Genomic DNA, 26,890 nt, shown 5'->3' on the forward strand with positions numbered 1-26,890 from the left:
AAGTTTCCACCAGATAGATTTGGGATGCATTGCTTAGGCTATATACTGTGAGCATGTAATCGCACACACGCACACACGCACACACGCACACACACACACACACACACACACACACACACACACACACACACACACACACACACACACACACACACACACACACACACACACACACACACACAGACACACACACACACACACACACACACACACACACACACTACTACTACTACTCGTTACAATTTCCTTTTCTAACTGAATTTTAGTCCTGGGGTCCACATACTGTCGAAAACCATCTGAGCCAGAGGACAATGAGGCTGAATGAGGTCATTCTGGGTTCTGGGTCAGCTCATTAGCATGTCAATGGCTGCACACACACAGCAGAGAGGATATGATGCAACAGTATATTCTTCATCATCTGTCTGTTGTGGGCAATTGTAACTGCTGGTGTGTGTGTGTGTGTGTGTGTGCGTGCCAGTGTCGTACACTCAGGGTAGGCAGTGCTTACCCTGTGATAATTGTATAAGAAAAAGCTATTATGAAAAGCCACATAAAAAAAAAAATCATTGTTTTATGTTATCTAATGTTTTTTCTCAATGGTTCTGGTGGGTTTTATGCTCAAAATCTCAACATTTGCTAAAACTGCATCAAAACCTCAGGAAAGGCACCTGGGTATTCATGCTTTCCTTTCCATCCATTCAAATTGCTGACGCGTGCGGCTGTTCCTGATTCCAGTCACTGTTACAGTTTTTTACGATTGCTTACACACTAAAATTAAACTTTTCCCACAATTAGCAAAACCTTACACTCAAGGAGCAAAACACAAGGCTAGATTTGCACAACTGTAAGCACATTGTCAGCTTCACACTATTGGCAAAACATTACACACAGTGATTTGCAAAACACTAAACACACTTGTATACATCAGACACAGAAGTATATCATGATGTCACTTCCTTGCAATTCCAAAGCACTGACTGTCAAATTACCACACCTATGAGCCAATCTGTTAAACACAGCCATCAGGTGCACAAACACATGATTGCTAAATTGTAGACACACCAATCAGGTTTAAGCACTATAAAAATGCAGCAGGTAGGTTCACCTGCCTTCAACCAAAATGGAAGGAGTCAGAAGAAGAGTGGGTGAGAGGAGGAGTACACAGAGGAGGAGAAGGAGGTAGAGGAAGAGGCAGAGGCCGAGCCAGAGGTCGAGGAAGACCTGAAGCAGGAGGAGAACGTGCACAAAGAAGAAGAGCACCAAACTTATCAAATGACATTCGTGCAACACTAGTGGACCATGTTGTGAACCACGGATTGACGCTGAGGGAGGCTGGACTGAGAGTTCAGCCAAATCTTAGCAGATATACAGTGGCATCTGTCATAAGGACTTTTCGACAGGAAAACAGGTAAAAGATCTGTCTACAGTTACAGTAATCAGCCGCTTATTGTATGCACCATATCAGCACTTGTGATACCCCTTCCTGTGACATTGTACAGTAAGTTACATGTATTATTCTCTACATAGGATTGAGGGTCAGGAATGACAAGGAGGAAGGGGGCCCATATTCACGCAAGAACAAGAGAGAGAGATAATAAACATGGTTTTGGCCAATAATGCTATCAGGCTCAGAGAACTACAAGCCAACATTATCGGTGACCATGCCATTTTCAATAATGTCCATCAGGTCTCTCAGTCAACACTGGCACGCATCCTGAAAAGACATCAGGTTCAAATGAAACAACTTTATCGAGTGCCTTTTGAGCGGAATTCAGAGAGGGTCAAACGGCTGCGGCATGAGAATGTGGAGGTTTGTATTGTTCACTTTAGCACTGTGATGTTGCATACTGCACACATGACTTTATTACATTGACTGTATACTAGACCTATCCTGAACTACACAATCTTGTCTTTCACTGTATTTCAGAGAGTTTTGCAGATGGATGCTGAGGAAATCCTGCATGAATTCATATATATTGATGAGGCCGGGTTCAACCTCACAAAAGCAAGAAGGAGAGGCAGAAATATCATTGGCCACAGGGCTATAATCAATGTCCCAGGGCAACGTGGGGGTAACATCACCCTTTGCGCTGCCATTTCACAGCATGGGGTTCTCCTCCGTCATGCCAAAATGGGCCCTAACAACACACCTCACATTCTCACATTTTTGGCCCGATTGCACCACATCGTCACAGCAGGTAATGAAAAAAATGAAATGCACCAGATGCAATACACTGTCATCTGGGACAATGTGTCATTCCACCGCTCTGCTTTGGTCCAGAACTGGTTTCAACACCATCCACAGTTGACAGTACTATACCTTCCACCATACTCTCCGTTTCTAAACCCTATCGAAGAGTTTTTCTCTGCATGGCGGTGGAAGGTTTACGATCTCCAGCCCCAGGCTCAGGTACCCCTCATTCAGGCCATGGAGGACGCCTGTGACCAAGTCGATGCCGCAGGATGGATTCGACATTCAAGACGGTTGTTCCCGCGTTGTCTTGCTAATGAGGATATTGCTTGTGATGTTGATGAAATTCTCTGGCCAGATCCAGCTAAGCGAAGGGATAATGTATAGTATGTTTACTGTAGTATTTTCTGTACAATATTGTCAGTTTTTTCAGATTATTTTTTATGTTTGTTGTTGTTATTTACTGTAATTGTAAACTGTACTGGATACAGTATTTTACGTTTGTCTGTTGTTTGCTGAGCTAACAGTGTTATGCACACTACTGTAGTAGCATGAAAACTGGGACATGTTTTGTTGTGATTCTCCATGTTGACATGTTGACTGATTTGGGTATATGGAGAGAAATAAATGATATTTTCCTCAGTCTGCAGCATTGGTCTTGTGTAGTGTTTGTATAGTTGCACTTTCTCTGTGTACTTCATTTACAGTACTCTAATCACTGAGAATTAGACTTGCTAAAGGTGTTTTAGGTTAGCAAAAGCAGTGTGTAACTGGTTCAAAAAGATTGAAGTCATATGAAATGTGTGTGTTTCGTATGGTAACAAAATATTGTTTTTATGAAGTTGTGCATAATTTTGACAAAAGTGTTCCATTTTGCAAAATATCTGAAGTGTTGTGCTACTTTGGTGTAGGGTTGTGCTAATTGTATGTAGTGTTTTGACAAACCGGGCCCTGTTTTCAAAATTGTGCTTAAACAATTGAAAGAAACTGTAATGGACAGGGTCAGCGCTGCTTTGCTTAGCTTCATTCGTTGCATTCAGCCGATTTCATAAAATAGATACAGTTACATATCGCAATATTATACTTTGACTCCAAGTATGGATTTGTAAAAAACAAACACTTTTTTTCTAGCGGCACCTGAGACAGTGTTTTCCACCACCATCAACAAAACACCAAATGATGGAATTTTTCATGGAATAATGGTGTCGCATCCCTCCAATAGAGTTCCAGACACTTGTAGAATCTATGACAAGGCGCACTGAAGCGCCTTGGCATAGATTTTTTTGCAAATGTACTGAAAAATGTATACAGAAATATCTTATTTACATACACTACCAGTCAAAAGTTTGGACACACCTACTCATTCAAGGGTTTTTCATTTTTTCCCACTATTTTTTACATTGTAGAATACTAGTGAATACATCAAAACTATGAAATACACATATGGAATCATGTAGTAAGTTAAACAACACAAAATATATTTAATATTTGAGATTCTTCAAATAGCCACCCTTTGCCTTGATGACAGCTTTTCATACTCTTGGCATTCTCTCAACCAGCTTCATGAGATAGACCTGGAATGAACAAGTTTATCTGAACATTGATCTCTCTCAACTGCTTTTCTATTTCTAATATATCTTCAAGCCTCCAACAAAAACGTACTCAAGCACAGGGTAGCCATTGGGCCATTGGACCAGGGCTGTTTCTCTGTTGATGCTAGTTATGCAATAGGCCTATAGACGGGGGAGGTTATCGAGGACAGGGAAGTGGGGGAGGGACAGGGGCATGTTTAGGGTGGCATTGGCAGTCGGAATGCAGGGTGTCCCCCCATCTGGCTGACTGTGCCCACTTGTCTGTGCCCTGACCCAATAATGTCCCCATTGTTGTGCCAGTCTCCCAATTGTCACCCAGATTCAGTTTGTTGTGACGCCGACCGGTATGGGAAGGCTGTGTGGTAAAGAGAGAGAGAGGGAGCAAAGGGAAGAGGGAGAGAGAGTGTTTAGAAGGGGTTGGGGTAGACTAGACAGTGAGAAGAAGAGGGAGAGAGAGTGTTTAGAAGGGGTTGGGGTAGACTAGACAGTGAGAAGAAGAGGGAGAGAGAGTGTTTAGAAGGGGTTGGGGTAGACTAGACAGTGAGAAGAAGAGGGAGAGAGAGTGTTTAGAGAGGGGTTGGGGTAGACTAGACAGTGAGAAGAAGAGGGAGAGAGAGTGTTGAGAGAGGGGTAGGGGTAGACTAGACAGTGAGAAGAAGAGGGGAGAGAGAGAGAGAGAGAGAGAGAGAGAGAGAGAGAGAGAGAGAGAGAGAGAGAGAGAGGTGAGAGGGAAGAGAGGAGAACACAACGATAGCAAGAGGTGTAAGTCGCTCTGGATAAGAGCGTCTGCTAAATGACTAAAATGTCAATGTAAATGGGTAGAGAGGGGTGCAAGGGGGGAAAGATAATATATTTTTTTCTTGTCATGTCTAGTGAAAGCAAAGATTGACAGAGAGATGGGGGGAATGGGGGGGGTGATTATTGTGTGCTACTGCCTGAGGGTCATAGTAAATATTCATAGTACATTTCCATGCCAAATTATGCATCTATTTAGTAGAATATGCTGTATTACTGACTGTTTGGCAACTGTACAAAATATAACCATGCTAATAATATAAACTGTATCAAAGTCAATGTTGAGAATAGAAATACACACATGTTTGCTACACATCATACAGTCTATGCCGTATTGGCTAGTCATTACCCATGTCATGTCTCATCTAACACAGATCAGACAAGCTAGGCTAAACAGCCGCTCCAAACCAGGAGCTGAATGTGCCCTACTTTCCAAATATGGGTCCCAGAGCCTAACACAGGGAATTCTCTCACCACCAGGGAATTCTCCATGGCTAAAAAAATAAATAAAGCTTAGTTCCTGAGAAGAGAGTCCCTAGTGTTGTGTGTGTGTGTGAACAGGGGTGTTTTTTGTGTGTGAATGTGTATGTGTGTATGTGTATGTGTGTGTGTGTGTATAAACCTCTTTGACAATTTGTCACTGTCAAATGAGGCTACACCAACACACTATAGCTCTTGCACAGTTTAACAGCATGTGTGACTGTCACGTTCGTTCAAGGACGGGTCAGACCAAGGCGCAGCGTGATATGCGTACATGTTTATTAACTGATAAACACACGACAAAACAACAAACCAAACGAAACGTGAAGTCCTAAGGCTAACAACAATACAAGCCTCCAACATGGAACAAGATCCCACAACTAACTAGTGCCCATAGGCTGCCTAAGTATGATCCACAATCAGAGACAACGAGCGACAGCTGCCTCTGATTGGGAACCACACCGGCCAACATAGATCTAAACATACTAGAACACTAACATAGAAAATACAACATAGAATATCCACACCCTGACTCAACATATAAGAGTCCCCTGAGTCAGGGCGTGACAGTTACAATATTGTGCATATTTGGATGTTGTCAACATTAGTTGAAAAGAGATTGCGGGCCATATTCTGACCTGAACTTTAGTGTAAATAGGTCTTCCTTTCTCATCTCCCCACCTGATAACCCAAGCATAGGCCAATTCTTCATTGAAAACATTTCAGTTGAAACTTGTCAGTGGTCATTGAGTAAAGGGGAGAGAGAAGGCCATGCCATTTACTATTGGAACAAGGCCCCAAATGACCCCCAATGATTACCAATCCATTTCCTGGTTGATCTCTCTCCACACACAATACCAAACCACTTTGCCAAACGTCAGGAGAATTCATGAAGATCAAATTAATTTCTAAGGGAATACGTATTCAAATGCAAATCTCAAAATGAGACCAAGGGGGAAAATTGGAATGGGTTCAGATGATCTTCAAGAGAAGGGGAGAGAATGCATGAATGTTTTATCAAATTATATTTTCAAATAGGACATTAATTCCCAGGTCTCTTTGGCATCCCCGTTTCAGAAGACGTGAATGAAACCAAGCTATTCATTATGACCTGCATTGTAGACACTTAGAAAAAATATTATTGCTGGTGAGTATATTCTGCAAATGGCCTACTCTTAAGATGTCTGCCGCACACACATCCTTGTGCTTCCTCTCAAATAATGGCTGATATAGAGATGCCAGGAGTGGCCATTCCTAAGTAAATCTCAGTCTACTCCAGGGTACAAGCTTTGTGAGGAGAACAAGCTTTGTGACTAGGCTACTCCATTCTTCTCTAACCAGTCACTAGGCAAGACCAGTATAGTCTAATAGGTTTATTGGAAGCCATAACAGCTCTGTTTAAGGATGAGTCAAACAGATAAAGACAAAGTTAATCCCTTCTGATATTTTACACATGCCCAGACTAGACAATCTCTGTGGTTATCTGTTATTGCATTACTCACGCACACACACAGTATTCAAGTCACAAGCAACTAGTAGTCTATGACTGCAAGTCTGATATTGTCTGTCACTACCAGCTCAAAATACTAGCGTATCCCAGTCATCTCTTTGAAGCACACTACTTATCAATCACATACTCACTCACTGTGTGCCTGCGCACCCGCACAGCCGTGGACGCACGCATACACACACACACACCGACACACCAACACACTCACACACCAACACACACACACACACACACCAACACACACACACACACACACACATCATAAGAGGAGCTTTGAGGACACAGCGTGGCAGTCCAGCAGACATCAAAGTCTTATCTCCACCAGAGTGCCACTCCACTCCTGACCACCTGTGGATTCATGGCTAAGGAACCCATTCAATATACAGGGTAACACTTCAACTGGTCTTTGGTATTACAATGCACCAAAATCACTTAACTTCAATATATCAATAATTTATCCCAATGTATCCCACTGAGATAGACATTGAAAATGTAACCAAACTCATATGGTCCACTCCACACTCACCCGCATAGGACCAGTCGATGTCTTCTGAGAATTTGCGCTGGGCCCGGTATCCGTATCCTTGCACCAGTTCAGCTGCAACAGAAAGAAAATAGTTCTCAAAAACAGCTCTGTTTATGTCCAAGTATGTCATTTCATTAAATCAGCCTGGATTATTGTCATCATGGCACCAGAATTATTATACGTTCACACAGCCTCTCAATCATCCTGAGTTGGTCTGTTTTTATTTGAGATCAACTCACGATACCCTCATTCCAAAAGATCATGGCAAAAAAACTAAGAATAATGTGTTATTACACATAACAATATTGCATATAGGCCATTATGTGCAGTGCAACATTGAGAACCACTCATTTAGAGTTATATATGAGAAAATATCAGCAAAAGAGGGAGGTCTGAGATTATACAATAAAAACAATCTGTTATCTTTTCCATCTGAAGACATTTGCTCCATTTTGAGAATAATGAGTAAGATTTACAGTGCCTTCAGAAGGTATTCACACCCCTTGACTTATTCCACATTTTGTTGTGTTACAAGGTAGGATTAAAATTGATTTAATTGTAATTTCTTGTCAAAGATCTACACAAAAAACTCTGTAATGTCAAAGTGGAAGAAAAATTCTAACATTTGTAAAAATAAAACACACTTTTAAAAATTCTTCAAATTGGTTGTTGATCATTGCTAGACAGACATTTTTAAGTCTTGCCATAGATTTTCAAGCCAATTTAAGTTAAAACTGTAACTAGGCCACTCAGGAACATTCAATGACGTCTTGGTAACAACTCCAGTGTATATTTGGCCTTGTGTTTTAGGTTATTGTCCTGCTGAAAGGTGAATTTGTCTCTGTGTCTGTTGTAAAGCAGACTGAACCAGATTTTCTTCTAGGATTTTGCCTGTGCTTAGCTCTATTCAGTTCTTTTTTATACTCTTTAGTCCTTGCCGATGACAAGCATACCCATAACATGATGCAGACATCACCATGCTTGAAAATATAAAGAGTGGTACACAGTGATGTGTTGTGTTGGATTTGACCCAAACATAACTCTTTGTATTCAGGACATAAAGTTAATTTCTTGCCACATTTTTTGCAGTTTTACTTTAGTGCCTTATTGCAAACAGGATGCATGTTTTTGAATATTTGTATTCTGTACAGGCTTCCTTCTTTTCACTCTGTCATTTAGGTTAATATTGTGGAGTAACTACAATGTTGTTGATCCATCCTCAGTTTTCTCCTATCACAGCCATTAAACTCTGTAACTGTTTTAAAGTCACCGTTGGCCTCATGGTGAAATCCCTAAGCGGTTTCCTTCCTCTCCGGCAACTGAGTTAGGAAGGACGCCTGTATCTTTGTAGTGACTGGCTGTATTGATACACCATCCAAAGTGTAATTAATAACTTCACCATGCTCAAAGGGATATTCAATGTTTTTTTTTACCCATTTACCAATAGGTGCCCTTCTTTGCGAGGCATTATAAAACCTCCCTGGTCTTTGTGGTTGAATCTGTGTTTGAAATTCACTGCTCGACTGAGGGACCTTACAGATAATTGTATGTGTGGGGTACAGAGATGAGGTATTCATTCAAAAATCATGTTAACCTTTTCATGCATGAGTTCCAAATATCTCTAACGGTCGGCCCCAATGTGAGTTTTCTTATGCGCGTGATGTCACAATGCACTCATTGTTCCAAAATGTGATTGTTACGCAACAAGACAGTTAACCATCGCTTCCCTCAAACCAAGACATGCTGCCTGCTAATTATCTATAGGATATGTTTCAACTTGGCAAATTCAAATTATTTTCGAACAAGTTTTATTTTCTAACAACAGTTTGAATTGAGGTGCGTTCAACCTCCTCATTAATTCACATAAGAAGGAGCCCATTTCACTGTTGCGGACAATTTATGTTTGAGGCTTTACTAAGCCGGACAAACTTCTCTCTTCAAGGAGAGCCCAAGCACTTCCCCAGTGTTCATCCAGATCAAAAATGGCCGTCTCCCTGGCACATTTTCTGGCTGTTGCTCGCATTGCCTTCATTGCTGTTTTCCTTACAAATAATAACTTTGGACATGTGTGCGTTCCTATCAAAGTAAGTGCCTTATTTTCTGTATATTGTGTTGTCATTTCTACTGTAGCATAGCGTATGTATGTATGGAGCATAATGTATTTACTGTTTTATTCACATGTTTTCAAGTACTGGTGACAAATAATGCATTCTGATTCTTGCATAGATCGTAATGGACACATATGATGTGTGTAAAATACTTTTTTGAAGGTTGTACTGATTATGATGAGCTAATGCTAAGCTATTTTCCAGCTATGTGTGGCGCCATGTTTGTTGACATCATACAATGCATTCTGGGTGTCACGTAAACGTCTGTCAGATCCAAGATGTTATAACAAGGGATAGTTCACTCGATTGACTTATGGTGCTTTCAAGACAACTGGGAACTCAAATCATGACGTCAGTGATCTTCAGTTCGGAAGGTCGGAGCTCTAGAAAGATTTCAGAGTTCCCAAGTTGAAATTCCGAGTTGGATGACCGTTCAAAATTATTTTCCCCAAGCAGAGCTCGTTTTTTTCCGAGTTCCCAGTTGTCTTGAACGCACTGAAGTGGAAGTCGGAGATTTCCGAGTTCCCAGTTCCCAGTTCCCAGTTGTTTTCAACATGGCATCAGATTGTAAGTATGATACATCAGGGTTGCCAGCTCAGACCCCCCTTTCCAGGGGTTTTATTTGTATTTAGCGTATAAACTTCTCCTGTGTTTGCCCCCCATTTATTGATAACTCCACCATCATATTAATATTTCCTTCATCATATCCCCCCATGATACCTTCCCCAATATCTATCCCCCATGGACAAAAAAACTACATAATAATAATAATAATGGCCAAACCCCCCTAACCTGGTTTCATCCCTGTTTAGCTTTCGCACTACAGTTAGGCTAGGCAGTAGGCTTGTATTTGGGGTGATGATCTGTGAGGTGATAACACTTGATTTGCTTTGTGATTTGTCAAAAACTGTAAACGACTTGTCAAGTCATGTGCTCCAGTTCTTGTATACACTGTAACAAGTACATTGAAGATTTGTAATATGCTGAAAAGTGGCCAAACTAAGTTCATATTTTTCAGGCAATGGGCGCAGCCCTCTTTGACTTTGACTTTGTTTATGTGCGTCTTATAGTGAATGACATTCTGGGATTAGAGAGTTTTCGCTTGTCAAACATAAACCATCATAAAGAATGTAGCTGCTGTTATCTTAGCTGACACCCATCTCTTTTCTAAACAATATTACATTTCTCACTTGTGCTCACCAGAGATGAGGTACATTGTAAACAAGTCTAGCTGTTAGGTCGCTAACTTATGTTTTGTTTTTTTGTCAGCGCAACCTGTTATTTAGACTTGTTTGGCAGTGTTCCGTGTGATGTTTGGATGATGAAGTTCGCATTTATCTTTTACAATAAAAGGTGAAATTGAGGAATAAAGTTGTGAAGACCTTTATTTCCCAGCAGTACAAAACATTGTTAAGATGCTTTTCAGACAACAATGCTGTTTAGACGCGTTTGTTGCATCATACGTTCTGTTGCTTCTGTTCCAATCACATATTTGTGATGGTACTAGTCAACAATGATCACAATATGTGATCGTACGTGTCAAAGGGTTCAACACTATTATTGCACACAGAGTGAGTCCATGCAAATTATTATGTGACTTGTTAAGCACATTTTTACTCCTGAACTTATTTAGGCTTGCCATAACAAAGGGGTTGAATACTTATTGATTCATGACATTTCAGCTTTTCATTTTCTTTAAATGTATAACAATTTATAAAAACATAATTCCACTTTGACATTATGGGGTATTGTGTGTAGGCCAGTGACACAACATCTCAATTTAATATATTTTAAATTCAGCCATTAACATAATGCATTCTGGGGGTTGTCTGTGGAATATATCCATGCGTGTTTGTTTACTTGTCTCTAGAAAACCATCCATACATGCACGCAAGCACACACACACCTCACCAGCAGACATAATTATACTTGCATTTTGCTGTACCAGTGCTGCAGAATGATTAGGAGGTGATATTTTATCATTATAATGCCCTAATAGTCCTGCTGGATAATTAATTGGAGCCAGATCCCTCAGGGCTACACTGCCAGGTCATTACGGAAGAGTTACTGTCAGAACCAACATGCCTCATTAGCATAGCTTGCACAAAGCACCTGCTCACTAAAGCATAGGGAAACCGATTACACCAAATGTTCTTGAAATGTTACTGAAACCAAGTGATGTCCAAGAATGGGGAATTTTCTACATTTCCGCAACGTTAATAACTCCAAAGGTTTTCAAAAAGCGTGGACATGAGGGACCCACGCAGAGCGACTGAAGTAGCACCAAACGTTTTGGGAACATCACTGTGAATGTGCACGAAAGGTGCTGTTTGAAAGCAGGAGGAACTGAATAGAAGAGAGGGTTGGAGTACCGGTTTGACCTTTCCAAACGTCCAACCTTTAAACAGCATTCCTCCATAGTTGAGCATTTTGTCTACAAAAGATTGTCATCTGGGGGATGAAAGAAGCTTGTTTTCCTTTATAAAAAACAAATTCACTTACAAATGCATAGGCCCCAAATTCCATCAGTACTGGAAACGTGCTGGAAGGGTCAATGTAAAAAGAGTCTACACAGTATGGTTCGGGTTGGCACAATATTGTGAAAAGGGTCTTAAACCATGTCCAAATCTTGACCTGACTTGACTCTGGTTGGAAGAAGATGAGGATGGGGCCTCATGCTCTCCTGGGCTGTTTTCATGTTTGCCTGGGATATAATTTATTTGTCTAATCCTGGATTAAATGTCTTCGACCAAGCAAAAGTCCACTTTTCTCACAATCTTCCCAAAGCAGTATACCAGTAACTCTTCTGGGGAGTTCAAAGAATGCCGCTGCATAGCCTTCGCTACGTGTTGTATACTGAGCTGGTTTAGATAGTCATTGAGGATATCATCTAAAAGGTGCAAAGGGATATAGTCCCGCAACTACTAAAATAATTATTAGGAAACTAAATAGATCTATTTTTCCCCTTTTCTCATTCTCTTCATTCTCACCTCTATCCTGTGGTCTTCCTCACATTGTTGGACTTCACTGGTCTGTGCCGTCTAACACTGGGGTCAGCCAAGGGTCGTGACCCCTTGTTAAAAGGTCAAGGGCTGGAAGTTCACTCACTCACACACAAAACGTTGTCTTCTTTGGCCTTAAACCAACGCGTCTCTTTCCAAGACAGGGACATCTCTACAAGGGCTTCCTATCCTCCTCTCCTCTCCCTCGCTGATCCGAGAGATATGATTGCCTACAAGAGTATTTGGCTTTCACCAGTCCTATTCTTTCCGTTCAGTGCAGATGAGGGAATGGTACAAGGAGAGGAAGCCTTTTATGATTATTGAGATACATCCTCAGTGTCCCTGTCTCCCTTGTCTGACCTTCTGATGCACCATACTGAGACCATACAGAATGGAACGCTAGCCGGCAATGATGTTTTCTACTCATGACATGAAACACCTGTCCATTTCCAGCACCGGTTCATTCAATAGGCTTCATTATATTACACTGTGTGTGTGTGTGCATACATGCATGTCTGCTTGACTACGTATGTGTTTGTGTGTGTTGTACATGTGCATTTGTGTATGTGTTGTGTTTGCATGTGTGTGAGGTCAAGGGCACCATGAATATATCCCTATTTAGCATCAACAGAGGATTACAATCTGGGCTCGTCTTGCTTTGTCTGGTGATCGTCCATGACCATGATGAATGGCATTACCTTTCCTCTTTAAGGATCAGTGGTGCACCTGTGACTGAAAGGGAACAAGAAGCTTTCCTTAAATTACAATCTGGGGTGCTTAACTCATTGTGGCCCAGCGCCTACATTTGTGGTGGTTACGAATGGAAACTACAATTGTCTCGACCAACATTGAATATCTTTCAAAAATGTATTGAGTGAAAATATTCAAGGAACTAAAAAGGACATTTGACAGTGCACATTTATTTTACATGGCTTGTACAGTGCTACCATCTCATGTAGTTATCACAAGAGGTCATGCCAAGTAACTGAGAGCTACACTCCCAGACAGGTACTTCTTGTGCCATTGTCTTGTCGAGTTGTCTCCTTGATTGCCTGACCCTGTCTGAATGGCCCCCGGTTCGGTTTCACTCAATCAACAGAGGTTTTTATTTCACCAAGGGGTTAGCCTCATAGCCTATGTCCAGACACCAGGTTTCAATTTCCTGTTGTAACGTTGTATGAATGGAGTTGGACAAACAAAAACCAGTCTTCATGGCACATCGCTCATACATGCACAGATCAAACAGCCCATAGGTTCAGTTACAGAGCACCGTGTTCATGTGACAAAGGAGGACACAGGAGAGAAGTCCGTCTGCCATTGTGGCGTTAGACTACAAAGAGCAAATCTGTATCATTCATGGGGGACGACAAGTTTACTGTTGCCTTGTTTATTACTTGTTTTATTCAAGGGAATAATGTTGGTAAATAACTAATTTAAAGCCCCAAAAAACATTGACTGTCGAAAGCTTTGTTGAACTCCTGCTATCAAACTCTACTACCTCATTATCTTCATCAGAATGCAAAAAGTGCTGCTGGTGGGTTTGATGACTCAGCCATATAGTGTGTAGAACAATGGCGGAAAGAATGTGCGGTCTCATTGTACAGTGCTCATGAATAATGAAGAAGGTTGAACACACACATCATTACTGATAGTTTTACCTCCTCCTCCATCATTCACCCTGACTAGGTAAAACGATCAGTAACAATGGGGCAGACAGATTCATTCTGCATTTCTCTGAATGATAATACTGTAGTCAACTGAATAAAATGATAAGAGTGATTTTCTGAAGAGTTTTTATCACACCTTTTGCCATTACAATATCCTTCGAGTGATAATTGAATCTGAATCCTGATTGACGCTCAACATCGATGTCACGCCCTGGCTCTGGGGACGCTTGTATGTTGAGCCAGGGTGTGAGTTTTCTTTGTTTGTTCTAGTTTTGTATTTCTATGTTGGCCAGGGTGGCTCCCAATCGGAGACGGCTGTAGCTCATTGTCTCTGACTGGGAGCCATACTTAGGTAGCCGTTTGGCATTGTTTTATGTGGGATCTTGTTCCAGTGTAGGTTTGTGTTTGAACCGAGGACGTCACGTATCGATTTGTTGTTTTGTTCGAGTGATTATTCTAATAAATAAAAGTATGTTCGCCTTCCACGCTGCGCCTTGGTCCTCTATATCCGACGATCGTGACAGAAGATCCCACCATAACTGGACCAAGCAGCGTGTCCAGGAGCCAACGCCAGAGGTGACTCTGATGAATATCAACCTCGACTGGGTCAAGCAGCGTGAGGAGGAGAGAGGCTGGACTTTGGAGCAGAGGAGCGAAAGTCTGGCGAGAGCTATGGAGGCCTGGCCCACGGGGAGGAGAGACGCCCAGAATATTTTTAGGGGGGGGCTCACGCCGTGGACGACGGGGCAGCAGGAGGCCACCAGGTTACGGGAGTCACTGGTCACCAGGGGGAAGGAGGATGTAGAGGCACGGCGAGAGGTACTGGGGTGTGTTGCCAGTCCGGTCCGGCCCGTTCCTGATCCCCGCGTAGGGCCAGTGGTGTGTGTTCCCAGTACGGTCCGGCTTGTTCCTGTCCCTCGCACCGAGCCTGTGCTGCGCGTCGCCAGCCCGGTCCGGCCTGTTCCTGCCCCTCGCACCAAACCAGTGGTGCGCTTCGTCAGCCCGGTCCGGCCCGTTCCTGCTCCCCGCACCAAGTCAGTGGTGCGCTTCGTCAACCGGTCCGGCCCGTTCCTGCTCCCCGCACCAAGTCAGTGGTGCGCCCGTCAGCCCGGTCCGGCCCGTTCCTGCTCCCCGCACCAAGTCAGTGGTGCGCCCGTCAGCCGGTCGGCCCGATCCTGCTCCCCGCACCAAGACAGTGGTGCGCGTCGTCAGCCCGGTCGGCCCGCTCCTGCTCCCCGCACCAAGTCAGTGGTGCGCCCGTCAGCCCGGTCCGGCCCGTTCCTGCTCCCCGCACCAAGCCGGTGGTGCGCTTCGTCAGCCCGGTCCGGCCCGTTCCTGCTCCCCACACCAAGCCAGTGGTGTGCGTCGTCAGTCCGGCACAGCCCGTGCCTGTTCCACCGGTGCCTGGTCCGGCACCGGTCAGCTGCTCCACGCCGGAGCTAGAGCAATCCGCTCCACCAGTGTTCAGTCCAGCTCCGGCCAGCAGGGCCAGACCGGACCAGGGGTACTTTGGGGGGTTAGAGAGGGAGTGGGGATCATGCCCGGAGCCGGATCCGCCGCCAAGGCGGAGTGCCCACCCGGTCCCTCCCCTGTGGTGTTTGGTTGGCGCGGTCGGAGTCCGTGCCTTTGGGGGGGGGGGTACTGTCACACCCTGGCTCTGGGGACGCTTGTATGTTGAGCCAGGGTGTGAGTTTTCTTTGTTTGTTCTAGTTTTGTATTTCTATGTTGGCCAGGGTGGCTCCCAATCGGAGACGGCTGTAGCTCGTTGTCTCTGATTGGGAGCCATACTTAGGTAGCCGTTTGGCATTGTTTTATGTGGGATCTTGTTCCAGTGTAGGTTTGTGTTTGAACCGAGGACGTCACGTATCGATTTGTTGTTTTGTTCGAGTGATTATTCTGATAAATAAAAGTATGTTCGCCTTCCACGCTGCGCCTTGGTCCTCTGTATCCGACGATCGTGACAATCGAGGACGGGAATTATGCAGTCCTGCAACTCAAGAGAGGGACTGAATAGTTCCCCCAAAAAATGCTTGTCCAGTGAGGGGAGATACTTTATTGTATGAGTAATCCTGAGCTTACTAGTTAGAGAGAGAGAGAGAGAGAGAGAGAGAGAGAGAGAGAGAGAGAGAGAGAGAGAGAGAGAGAGAGAGAGAGAGAGAGAGAGAGAGAGAGAGAGAGAGAGAGAGAGACCACAACCACATCAGTGTGTTTCTCCAACAGAGAGTGGCCAGCCAGCCTTGTGTGTGTATGTAGCCTATATATTAAGAGGGCTGTGGGTCTGTGAAACAACCAGCATGCTGCTGCATGGTGAATAAGAGGATTAACCAGACCCTGGGAGACACTGGCTAGCCCACAGGGCAGGAGCACAGAATTCTACCATAGCCAGAATGGTTGAGTAAGGCAGCCTCTGGCAATGGGGACCCCTTGAACCCCAACAAATGTTTGGTTCCTCTCCAGAGGTCACTGAGAAAGTTACAGCAGAAGACCCTGTTTGACATAAAGAAGTGTCCTGCTAAGTGTGGCTGTCTTCCGTTATAAACCAACAGACAGGCAAAGGTAGTAAGTAGTCAAAGCGGTCACGGGTTTAAACCTGTGCCAATAATTTCATTGGCAATAGCCAATGTCATATCTCAGTTCCCAGGTTGCATCGAGACAGTAGGGTAGAGGTGCAAATCCTCCATGGAGTGATGCCACCAAACACACAAAGGCAGCCTGTCATTCATTCAGTAAGGATTACCATACATATATAAACTAGCCAGTTCCCCAATGCATCATCTTGCTTGGGTGGGAAAGCATGACTGATGGTCTTTTGGGATTCCTGTTGGATGGTGTGTATATGTGTGTGTTTGTGTGTGTGTGTTTGCGTATGGTGTGAGTCCAGCTGCTGATCTGAGATCTGTAACGTGCCACACTTATTAGCCCAGGGCTGTCTGCTCTCTAAAATGATAATGTGGCTGAACAGCTGGAGCATTAGGGACAGGGAAGGAAAAGGGGATACCTAGTCAGTAGCACAAGTGAATGCATTCAACCAAAATATGTCTTCCGCATTTAACCCAACCCCTCTGAATCAGAGAGGTGCGGGGGTGGCAATAACATTAAATGCATCATCAATTAGACATAATAGATTAGCCAAACCTTTTTACAAAGTATTACACCAGATCCTGAGGGCCATCATTATTTTAAAAAAAATTGGTTGGGGCCCCTGGGCATGTGATCCGGGCATGGCTCCACACAAGGACACAGAAACATCACTTTACTACATGGAATTTGCACACAAGGAAAAAGTAAATGGTTCACTGGTTCAAACCAACAAAGGGAGCTGTAATAGAATAGATTAAACGTCCTTGTTGGATGTTGAATACTTCAAATAAACCATATGCAGGCACATCAATATAGAGTTGATGATAAACATCTATAACTCAAAAGATAATATTTGACTACGGGCCGGGTTTAATCAAACCTGCCTTAGCAATGTTTATGCAATATAATTATTTACGTAACTAGACACACACTGATTCCAGCCCCTCAGTAAAACACACCAGACCGAAGACCATGAAAAGTTGATTATTTGATTACTGTGTTAGTAATGGGCAGGGAAAAAAGCATGCACACACCCAGTATTTCTCCAGGACTGGAGTTGGAGAATCCTGGTTTAATTGCGTATTGAACTGAATTGCTCCTTGTCTATACATGGCTGTACAGTTCTGGCTCTTGTCCAGACTGTGGAGGATTCTAGAAAGATTCCACATTCTATAGAGTACAAGCTCATGTCACTGTGAGATGGGTCAATTGGCATTGTGGGACCGTGTGGGCACAGGTCGTGTGACAGGCATGCTGTTGGGACTGGCACCCTCTCATTGTGCCTCGTTTAAGTGACTCTGGAGAGTGTCTGTCGATGCCCAGGTGGCATGAGGACATGTCACAGTGTGTGCCCGACGGGAGGAGTGTGAAATGAGTTGGAGTGTAAATGTGTGGTCACACTTTTAATTGCACTCTAATCTCTCCGGCCTGTATTCTCCAACACCAGGTCCCCTGTACTGGGGTGATAAGACTGAGTGGCTCAAAGTGTGTGTCTGTGTATGTGTGCCAAGTGCGTAGGGCTGGGAATTGCCAGGGACCTCACGATACAATATTATCACAATAGTCAGGTGCCGATACGATATGTATTGCGATTCTCACGATTCTATATGTATTGCGATTCGATACTGTGATTTTATAGCAATTCGATGTTCGGAACATATTGCTCACCCTATGTCTGCTGCAGAGGGACAAGAGAGAGCCATAAGAAAACTAGTTTTGATCAGTCATGGAAATAAAAGTGCTGAAAACAAATTGGCTCCCTATTTAAAAAGAAGATGGAGAACAAGCTATGAAGGAAAAATACTGGCGTTTTGATGCAGGTACAGCCAACTAGCGCAAAAATAACATTGCGATATTGTCAAAACAATACGATACGATATATTGTCAAAAATTATATCCCGGTATGTACCTGTATCGATAATTTCCCCAATCACAATACATGCATACAATTAGGAGTATGTGTGCATGTGATAAAGAACAGATGAGGGAAAGAAATAGAGTATCTCTGTGTGTGCATGCATGAGTGCGAGCGTCCGTGCATGCGTATGCTCCTTCCTGTACATAATGGCCCATCCAGAGAGTCTGTCTAATTGAGGACTCTGTCTAATGGCTCCAGCCGTTTAAGGTTTCCATCATTATCCTCCCTGGACTCAGGCCAAACACACAGTGCAGGGATGTTTGTTTATCCAGCATTTTCTAATGCGTCATCCTAACGTTCCCCTGCAGAATTGAACTGCAATAGGATAAGGAAGGCCTGGTCCAGTAGCCAGCCATATTCACAGCAGCTGATCTAGCTCTTGAGGTCATCTGGCCAGAGCAAATCAGCATGCAGGATACGTGGGGCCCAACTCCCTGGAAAACAAGTGGACCTCCTTATGGCCCCCGGGCACAGTGACTTCCCCTGGTCTCCCACACATTGCCATGGCCACAGATTCAGCCTGTTTCCTCTCACTGCCTGTCTTGGTGAGGATGTATCATTTTACACCACAGAGAAACTACGATTTTGCAATCTGTATCTCTGTCTCTCTATCACCTCTGTCTCGATCACTCTCTGGGTGGTGTGAAAAAAATGATAATGTTGTGTCATTCAGACAGTCTTCCTGCATGGGAGAAATACTGTCTCTTTCTTTTTTCCGCTTTGTCATTAGTTTCTCGCCCAAACGTCTCTAACGTCTCTAGAGTGGGATAGTGAATGTTTTAAACAAGGTTCCACTTAGCCCGGCTTGTTTAGAGGAAAAGAGAGAGATTTACTGGAATCAAAAGGGGAGAGTTCCATCATAATGATCTCAGAGGACTTATTTATTTTTAAAAAAAAACTTTGGGTAAAACGCACTAGCATACATTGAAGTCTGGGAGCGTCTACAGAAAAGACCACTCTGATTTATGGACCAATAGCCATTTGAAAGCATTTTAAAATGTAGTATTTGGTAAATTGCTCCTTCAGGAACAACGGTGTGCATTCGGTCTCCATATGGTACTCTGTGCCAATAATGAAAGTATTCACACACACCATTCTCTGATTGTTCCCTGTCCCCACACCTTGAAGCTCTCACCAATTAGAGCTACCAACTTTCATGTTCCTGTCCAGTCAACTTGATTAGCTGTCTGTCACTTCATTAAAAATGAAGGGAACATGAGTAATGACAGCTTCTAGGCTAATTTGCCATCATTGTTATGGAAAAGGTCGAGATCATGCTTGTTAGGAGGCACAGAGGGCGGTTACACAATCTTCCTGATTCTTTACACTGTCCCATTTATTGACGGTATCGCAATACAAGGAGAGTGTTGAACATGATAGCCTCAGTTGTCTGGCTTGGGAGATGAAATCTGTGTGTGTGTGTGTACGTGTGTGTGTTTGATGAAATGCAGGATAGATGCCAACCCTTACATAAACATTCTATCCTGAATACAGTCATCAATCTGTACCATCTCTGTCCTCACGGATCGGAATAGCATAGGATAGAAGACTGGACTCCTGTCATTATTCACAAAGTAACATGCCTGTGACGAAGACTTAAATAGGAGTTGAAAGCTAAGCACACTAAGCATACAGCTAAGTAAATTAGTGAGGAGGGGGGACGTCATTGACGTTCAATGAAATTAAATATGTTTCCCCAACACACACAAACACGCAAACACACACACACATGCACACACACAGTTGCCTCTATAAAAAGCAGTTGACAAGACAGACACTCTCTTCCCAATTCCACCGGAACCCATGACAGAGATAAAAAGTTGATGAGGCTGTCCTACTCCACAGAAGAGATGCTTTTGGCAACTGTGGCAAATCGTTTTAACCAGATTTCCACATGCATAAAGGATTTGTTCTGATCATGAAGCCTGGTGAGGCTGTTTTGGCATGGACTCGTCTAGACATGGACCTAATCTAATTGGTCCCATGGAGCCTGACCAACGTTTTCCAAAAAAAGGGGACAACAGACATAGAAGAGCAACTAAACCACATCTGAGCCGGACGGGTGCATCTTCTGCCAACGTTGTCTCCAGATTGTCCCGGGAGTGTGGGTGGCTGGGACGGTGTGTGAATGGTAGTAGGGGGACTCCCCTCCACTGCTTACTTTCATGGTATTTCTAATAAGCTGATTGGATTTTGTTATAGGAGGGAAGGATAAATATATTTTATGGTTAAGTTCAAGGAAGCACCTGATCATAGGATGAATAGTGATTGCTAAAACTATGATGCAAATATGATAATATAAATGCTCTCAAAGAAATACCAGAAATAGAAATTCAAATAAATGCTCTCACTAAGAGCAATTCATGTTTCCTTCTCTGAGTTGTGTTATTATAAGCAGTGACAATTGAAGAAACTGACAACTGACACAAAGGCTTTGAAGGGAAACTACAGCACTCCCATTGAGTTCCCTACCTTCCACTGAACATGCGGACACAAGAGGTTGCACAGCCGGACGCAGTCAACCTCATCCGAGCGTGACTGTGCTATACTTCCCAGAAACACCATTTCTCCTTGTACCCTGACGGTGGAAACATGGACCGACACGGATGACCAATAGACCAGAGAGGATATCACAGTGCTACAACATGCTGCTTGCTCCTCCAAGCTCTGGGCCAACTCATCCTCTTTAATCTCTCTGAACCCTCTCTCTGGCCTCCAACACAACCATATTTCTCAGTAGTGAGTGATCCTTTAGTCTTTGCGCAATATCCGTCTTTATGAGCTAGTAGCATTTTATTTTTATGTCATAAAGCTCAAGGATTCTTGTATTGGAACATCTCTAAGGAACAAAAGTCCTCCCACATTTTTCATTGTCAGCAGGGTCACATAAAGAAGATGACACAATATCATAAACCACTAGCCTGAAGGAGCTCAGTAGGAACCACTAAGCAGGGCTCAGGGGTTAGCCTACGCACTAATTGCTTTTCATGTAGATTAATCCACTGTGTCTGTCCCTTGACCATCCATCAAGGTCAGGTGAGAAAAATTACCAACTCATTAACAATCACCCAGTATTTCCATGGTGGCCTGTGGGATCTACGCCTGTAGCCATTTTGAGTGATACGCTAATTGAAAATGGAGGGGCTCAGGGATGGGGGAAGACTTACACTTCAGCCATCAATGTGCCGTCAATGTGACGTTCTACCTGCTACACAGAAACCAACCAAAATCGTTTTTTATTTGTATTATTTCCATTCACAAGTCAGCCATTGAGAATTGAACCTCTGCGATTCTTGAGCTTGGACGATGTCATTGGACACGACGCAACACGGGCAGTATAGCAGCTTTCATTGATTTCAAAGGAAGCATTCCCTCAATGCCGGACGCCCGATGGCTGTAGTGTAGCAGGGCCATTACAATGACGGCGCAGCAGAGGGACATGGATAACTCTTTGGATAGGCTTTGTCCTTGATTGACCCTGACCCACTTTATAAGGTGTAGACTAGAGGTCTTCATGGGTCCAAAAAGTTTGACCCGTTCCGAAATGGACCTGGGGCTTTCTCACCCGGACCCGATATGCATAATATTTGTATTTATATATAGAGACCCGTTCCGAAGGAACACCGAGGACAACTAGACATGTTCCGTATAGACCAAGTCGGATACAGAAACGATCTGAGTGAGGAAAGCAGCAAAGTAATTTTTTAAGCTACTTTATTAATATAATAATATAATAAGCCATTTAGCAGACGCTTTTATCCAAAGCGACTTACAGTCATGCGTGCATACATTTTTGTGTATGGGTGGTCCCGGGGATCGAACCCACTACCTTGGCGTTTCAAGTGCCGTGCTCTACCAGCTGAGCTACAGAGGACCACTATTAACCAGAGCTGATAAAGCGCGAGAGGAGGGAGAGAGGTGCAGCTCTAGAAGGGGGAGGGGCCGTACTGTGAGCGAGTGACAGGAGCAGGGAGGGAGGAAGAGACTAGAGATAGAAACCAACCAAGCCGACTCGCGCTATAGAAGACTAATAGCTGCCATAGCTAGGTCATTTATCATCAAATATGATTACATAGTATCTGTCTTGACTGCATCAAACCGGGAGAAGCTAGTTAACTTTAGCTAGCTAGGCTAATTGAGGCTACAGTGCAGCTCCACAATACTTTTGAGCTAATATTCTATAAGAGGAACAGGAGTTCTAGCAGTAGAACATTTGAGGTGCCAGTACTCAGCTCCAGTGACCTCCTGCCCAAGTCAAGCACTGCCTACAGTTACAAATACAGTTACAGTTACAACAACTCCATTCAGAATATTAAGTAGCAGCCTACCTGTTGGCTCTTAGTCGTTGTAGCCTATCCTTCTCCTTTAACTTTTAATTCCGTCATTCCACCATCTTCCGTTGATTAGATATCTCTATGACTGTACCTATTGCCGCTTTTATGACTTACGATTGGCCAACAACAACAACACGCTCCACTCTCGTGAAAAGCAAAGAGCAGCAGCATAAATCATAAAATGTCTCTCTCTCTCTTTACTGCAGCAGTCGCGTTCGGATCTGTAGGGTCCTTCTGGACAAGTCAGTTATAATTACACATATCCGAGACCTGTGACAATCATATCAGATCCGACCCAGACCTGTGACATTATTTTGAATTCTGGATCCAGACCCACTCGGGTCCCGGATCGGGTCTCGGGAATTCGGGTACAGGTGGATCTGTGAAGATCTCTAGTGCAGACAACCAACTTTTTGTCTCTGATAGTCTTTTCTTTTCAGGTGTGATTTCTCAGTAACCAGAGGTGTCATTCGCCAAAGCTTTCTGAGGTTCCACTGATGGCCTACTTTTGAGTGGTATCATTCATTACCAATACATTTCTGTCACAGAGGATGAAAGTTCTATTTCAATGGGCATGACATGTCTGTCATTAACCTCCTTCAATACGGGGCTGCAGCACAGATTGGTCTCTCCACATGTACCCAGACATGGCTCCGGACCCCTGATGGGAGTATTAGTATTGGCCACCCGCTGTCTAGTGTCCACCACCAGCTGGGGCCAGCTGCCACCCTCCACCAAAGACTGTGCTAGTCTGCCAATCAGCAAATTTGGGAATCATGGTGGGGTACAGAGTAGGATACTTTACTCATTTTGTTCTAGTACAGTAGTGGTCCTATAAATATGATGCCAACATTGAAATACTTGCAAGCTAACCATGAGGGGACATGTTTTAATGAAGACAGCACAATCAGCACTGAGGTCTCGGATCTCCTCCATTGGTGGTGGTGTGTAAATAATTATATTGGTTTTGAGCAGGATTTTTTACGTAGCTGCTGCCCATTTGAGCCAGTTTGCTACAGCAGGAAAATAATCCCACAGTAACAATTATTATGTGGATTATAATTAATGGACATTTTTGTAGGGGTTGATAAATTTTTCGTAAGGGAAAATCAAGTCTGAAATTTCAAAAACACTATACGTTTAAAATTTCCTGCATTGCAGGAAAGTTCTCCTGCAACAGGGTGATTAAATTAAGATCCTATATCTGTATGTAGAAAAAATGTGTGCGTAAAATAATACATACGCAGAACGTATTCCAGATCCGTAGCTTTGAGAAAGAGGTTTCTCAAAACTACGGGGCTCTAACTCCTCTAGCTCCACAATGAGATACGGTGGAGGCCAGGCAGCAGGCTGTTAGCCAGCCTGCCAGCTTAGTGGAGTCTGCCACTAGCATAGTCAGTATAGTCAGCTCTGCTTTCCCCATTGAGACCCGTGTCTGTGCCTTGATGTAGGTCGGGCAAAACTAAACACGGCGGTGTTCGCCTTAGCAATCTCACTGGAATAAAGACCTCCTCCATTCCTGTCATTATTGAAAGAGATTGTGATAATATCTTACATCTCAAAATAGGACTACTCAATGTTAGATCCCTCACTTCCAAGACAGTCATAGTCGATGAACTAATCACTGATAATAACCTTGATGTGATTGGCCTGACTGAAACATGGCTCAAGCCTGATGAATTTACTGTGTTAAATGAGGCCTCTCCTCCTGGTTACACTAGTGACCATATCCCCTGCGCATCTCACAAAGGCGGAGGTGTTGCTAACATTTACAACAGCAAATTCAACAAAAATAAAAACAATAAATGATTGCGTTTTCGTATTTTGAGCTTCTAGTCATTAAATCTATGCAGCCTACTCCATCACTTTTTATCGCTACTGTTTACAGGCCTCCTGGGCCGTATACAGCGTTCCTCACTGAGTTCGTATCGGACCTTGTAGTCATGGCAGATAATATTCAAACTTTTGGTGACTTCAATATTCACATGGAAAGCGTGGCCTTTTATTGTCCCCAGTTCAAGGTGCACCTGTGTAATGATTATGCTGATGAACATTTCTGGGATCTTTTATTTCAGCTCACTAAACATAGGACCAACACTTTTCATGTTGCGTTTATATTTTTGTTCAGTGTAGCTCCCTAGTATACAGAAAATACCAGAGCCCTGAAGCAAGCTTCCAGAAAATTGGAACAGAAATGGCGCTCCTCCAAACTGGAAGTCTTCCGACTAGCTTTGAAAGACAGTACCGTGCAATATCGAAGAGCCCACACTGCTGCTCGATCAGCCTACTTTTCCAACCTAATTGAGGAGAATAAAAAAAATCATGTTGCAAAGCTAATTAAAAAGCAGCATTCCCCAAGAGAGGATGGCCTTCACTTCAGCAGTGATGAATTCATGAACTTCTTCGACGAAAGGATCATGATCATTAGAAAGCAAATTACGGACTCCTCTTTGAATCTACGTATTTCTCCAAACCTCAGTTGTCCTGAGTCTGCACAGAACTGCCAGGACCTAGGATCAATTGAGACACTTAAGTTTTTTAATAATGTATCTCTTGACACATACACACAAATATTCATGGCCTCTAAACCTTCCAGCTGCCAACTGGACCCTATTCCAACTAAACTACTGAAAGATCTACTTCCTGTGCTTGGTCCTCCTATGTTGAACATAATAAACGGCACTGTATCCTCCGGATGTGTAACAAACTCACAAAAAATGGCAGTTATAAAGCCTCTCCTGATTCCTCTCAAAAATGTTGGGAAAAGCTGTTGCACAGCAACTCACTGCCTTCCTGAAGACAAATAATGTATACGAAACGCTCCAGTCTGGTTTTAGACCCCTTCATAGTACTGAGACTGCACTCCTGAAGGTGGTAAATGGCGTCAGACCAAGGCTCTGCATCTGTCCTCGTACTCCTTAATACCGCTTTTGACACCATCGATCACCACATTCTTTTGGATATTGGAAACCCTAATTGGTCTACACGGACAAGCTCTTGCCTGGTTTAGATTTTATCTGTCGGAAAGATATCAGTTAGTCCCTGTGGATGGTTTGTCCTCTGACAAACCAATTGTAAGTTTTGGTGTTCCTCAAGGTTCCATTTTAGGACCACTATTGTTTTCACTACATATTCTACCTCTTGGTGATGTCATTCGGAAACGCAATGTCAACTTTCACTGCTATGCGGACGACACATTTCGATGAAACATGGTGAAGCCCAAAAATATCTGCTGTTTGATCTGACAATTAATATTGATGGTTTGAATGCACCAATTCTAAGTTGAATGCACCAATTCTAAATTGAATGCACCAATTTGTAAGTCGCTCTGGATAAGAGCGTCTGCTAAATGACTTAAATGTAAATGGTTGTACAGTCATCTCAAATAAAACTGTGAAGGACCTTTGTGTTACTCTGGACCCTGATCTCTCTTTTGACGAACATATAAAGTATATTTCAACGGCAGCTTCTTTCCCAAATCTGAAATGTTTTGTCAAAAATTATGCAGAAAGCTAATCCATGCTTTTGTCACTTCTAGATTAGACTACTGCAATACTCTACTCTCCGGCTACCCGGATAAAGCACTAAATAAACTTCATTTAGTGCTAAATACGGCTGCTAGAATCTTGACTAGAACCAAAAAACATTATCATATTACTCCAGTAATAGTCTCTCTACACTGGCTTCCTGTTAAGGCTAGGGCTGATTTCAAGGTTTTACTGCTAACTGACAAAGCATTACATGGACTTGCTCCCTATCTCTCAGATTTGGTCCTGCCGTCCATACCTACACGTACGCTACGGTCACAAGACGCAGGCCTCCTTATTGTCCTTAGAATTTCTCCAGAAAACCGCTGGAGGCAGGGCTTTCTCCTATAGAGCTCCATTGTTATGGAATGGTCTGCCTATCCATGTTAGAGACGCAGACTCAGTCTCGATCTTTAAGTCTTTACTGAAGACTCATCTCATCTCTTCAGTAGGTCCTAAGATTGAGTGTAGTCTGGCCCCGGGGTGCGAAGGTGAACGGCAAGGCACTGGAGTGACAAACCGCCCTTGCTGTCTCTGCCTGTCTGCCTCCCCTCTCTCCACTGGGATTCTCTGCCTCTGACCCTATTACGGATTACTAGTGCTCTTCCATGCCGTCCCTAGGAGGAGTGCGTCACGTCGTGCCAGGCTTTTTTCACTATA

At 43.4% G+C, this 26,890-nt stretch overlaps 1 protein-coding gene across 7 annotated transcripts in view; it reads right to left on the minus strand.

Moving 5' to 3' along the window:
* LOC121532032 (receptor-type tyrosine-protein phosphatase zeta) overlaps window positions 1-26,890 on the minus strand; it is a 79,884-nt gene that overhangs the window by 47,321 nt on the left and 5,673 nt on the right. For all 7 annotated transcript variants that reach the window (XM_041837678.2, XM_041837677.2, XM_041837676.2 and 4 more), the window contains exon 2: window positions 7,095-7,166. In XM_041837678.2, the coding sequence (XP_041693612.1) occupies window positions 7,095-7,166 (72 nt within the window). The remainder of the gene's footprint in view (window positions 1-7,094; window positions 7,167-26,890) is intronic.

This window comes from Coregonus clupeaformis, unplaced genomic scaffold (assembly GCF_020615455.1).
Source record: "Coregonus clupeaformis isolate EN_2021a unplaced genomic scaffold, ASM2061545v1 scaf0073, whole genome shotgun sequence".
Taxonomy (NCBI): Eukaryota; Metazoa; Chordata; class Actinopteri; order Salmoniformes; family Salmonidae; genus Coregonus; species Coregonus clupeaformis.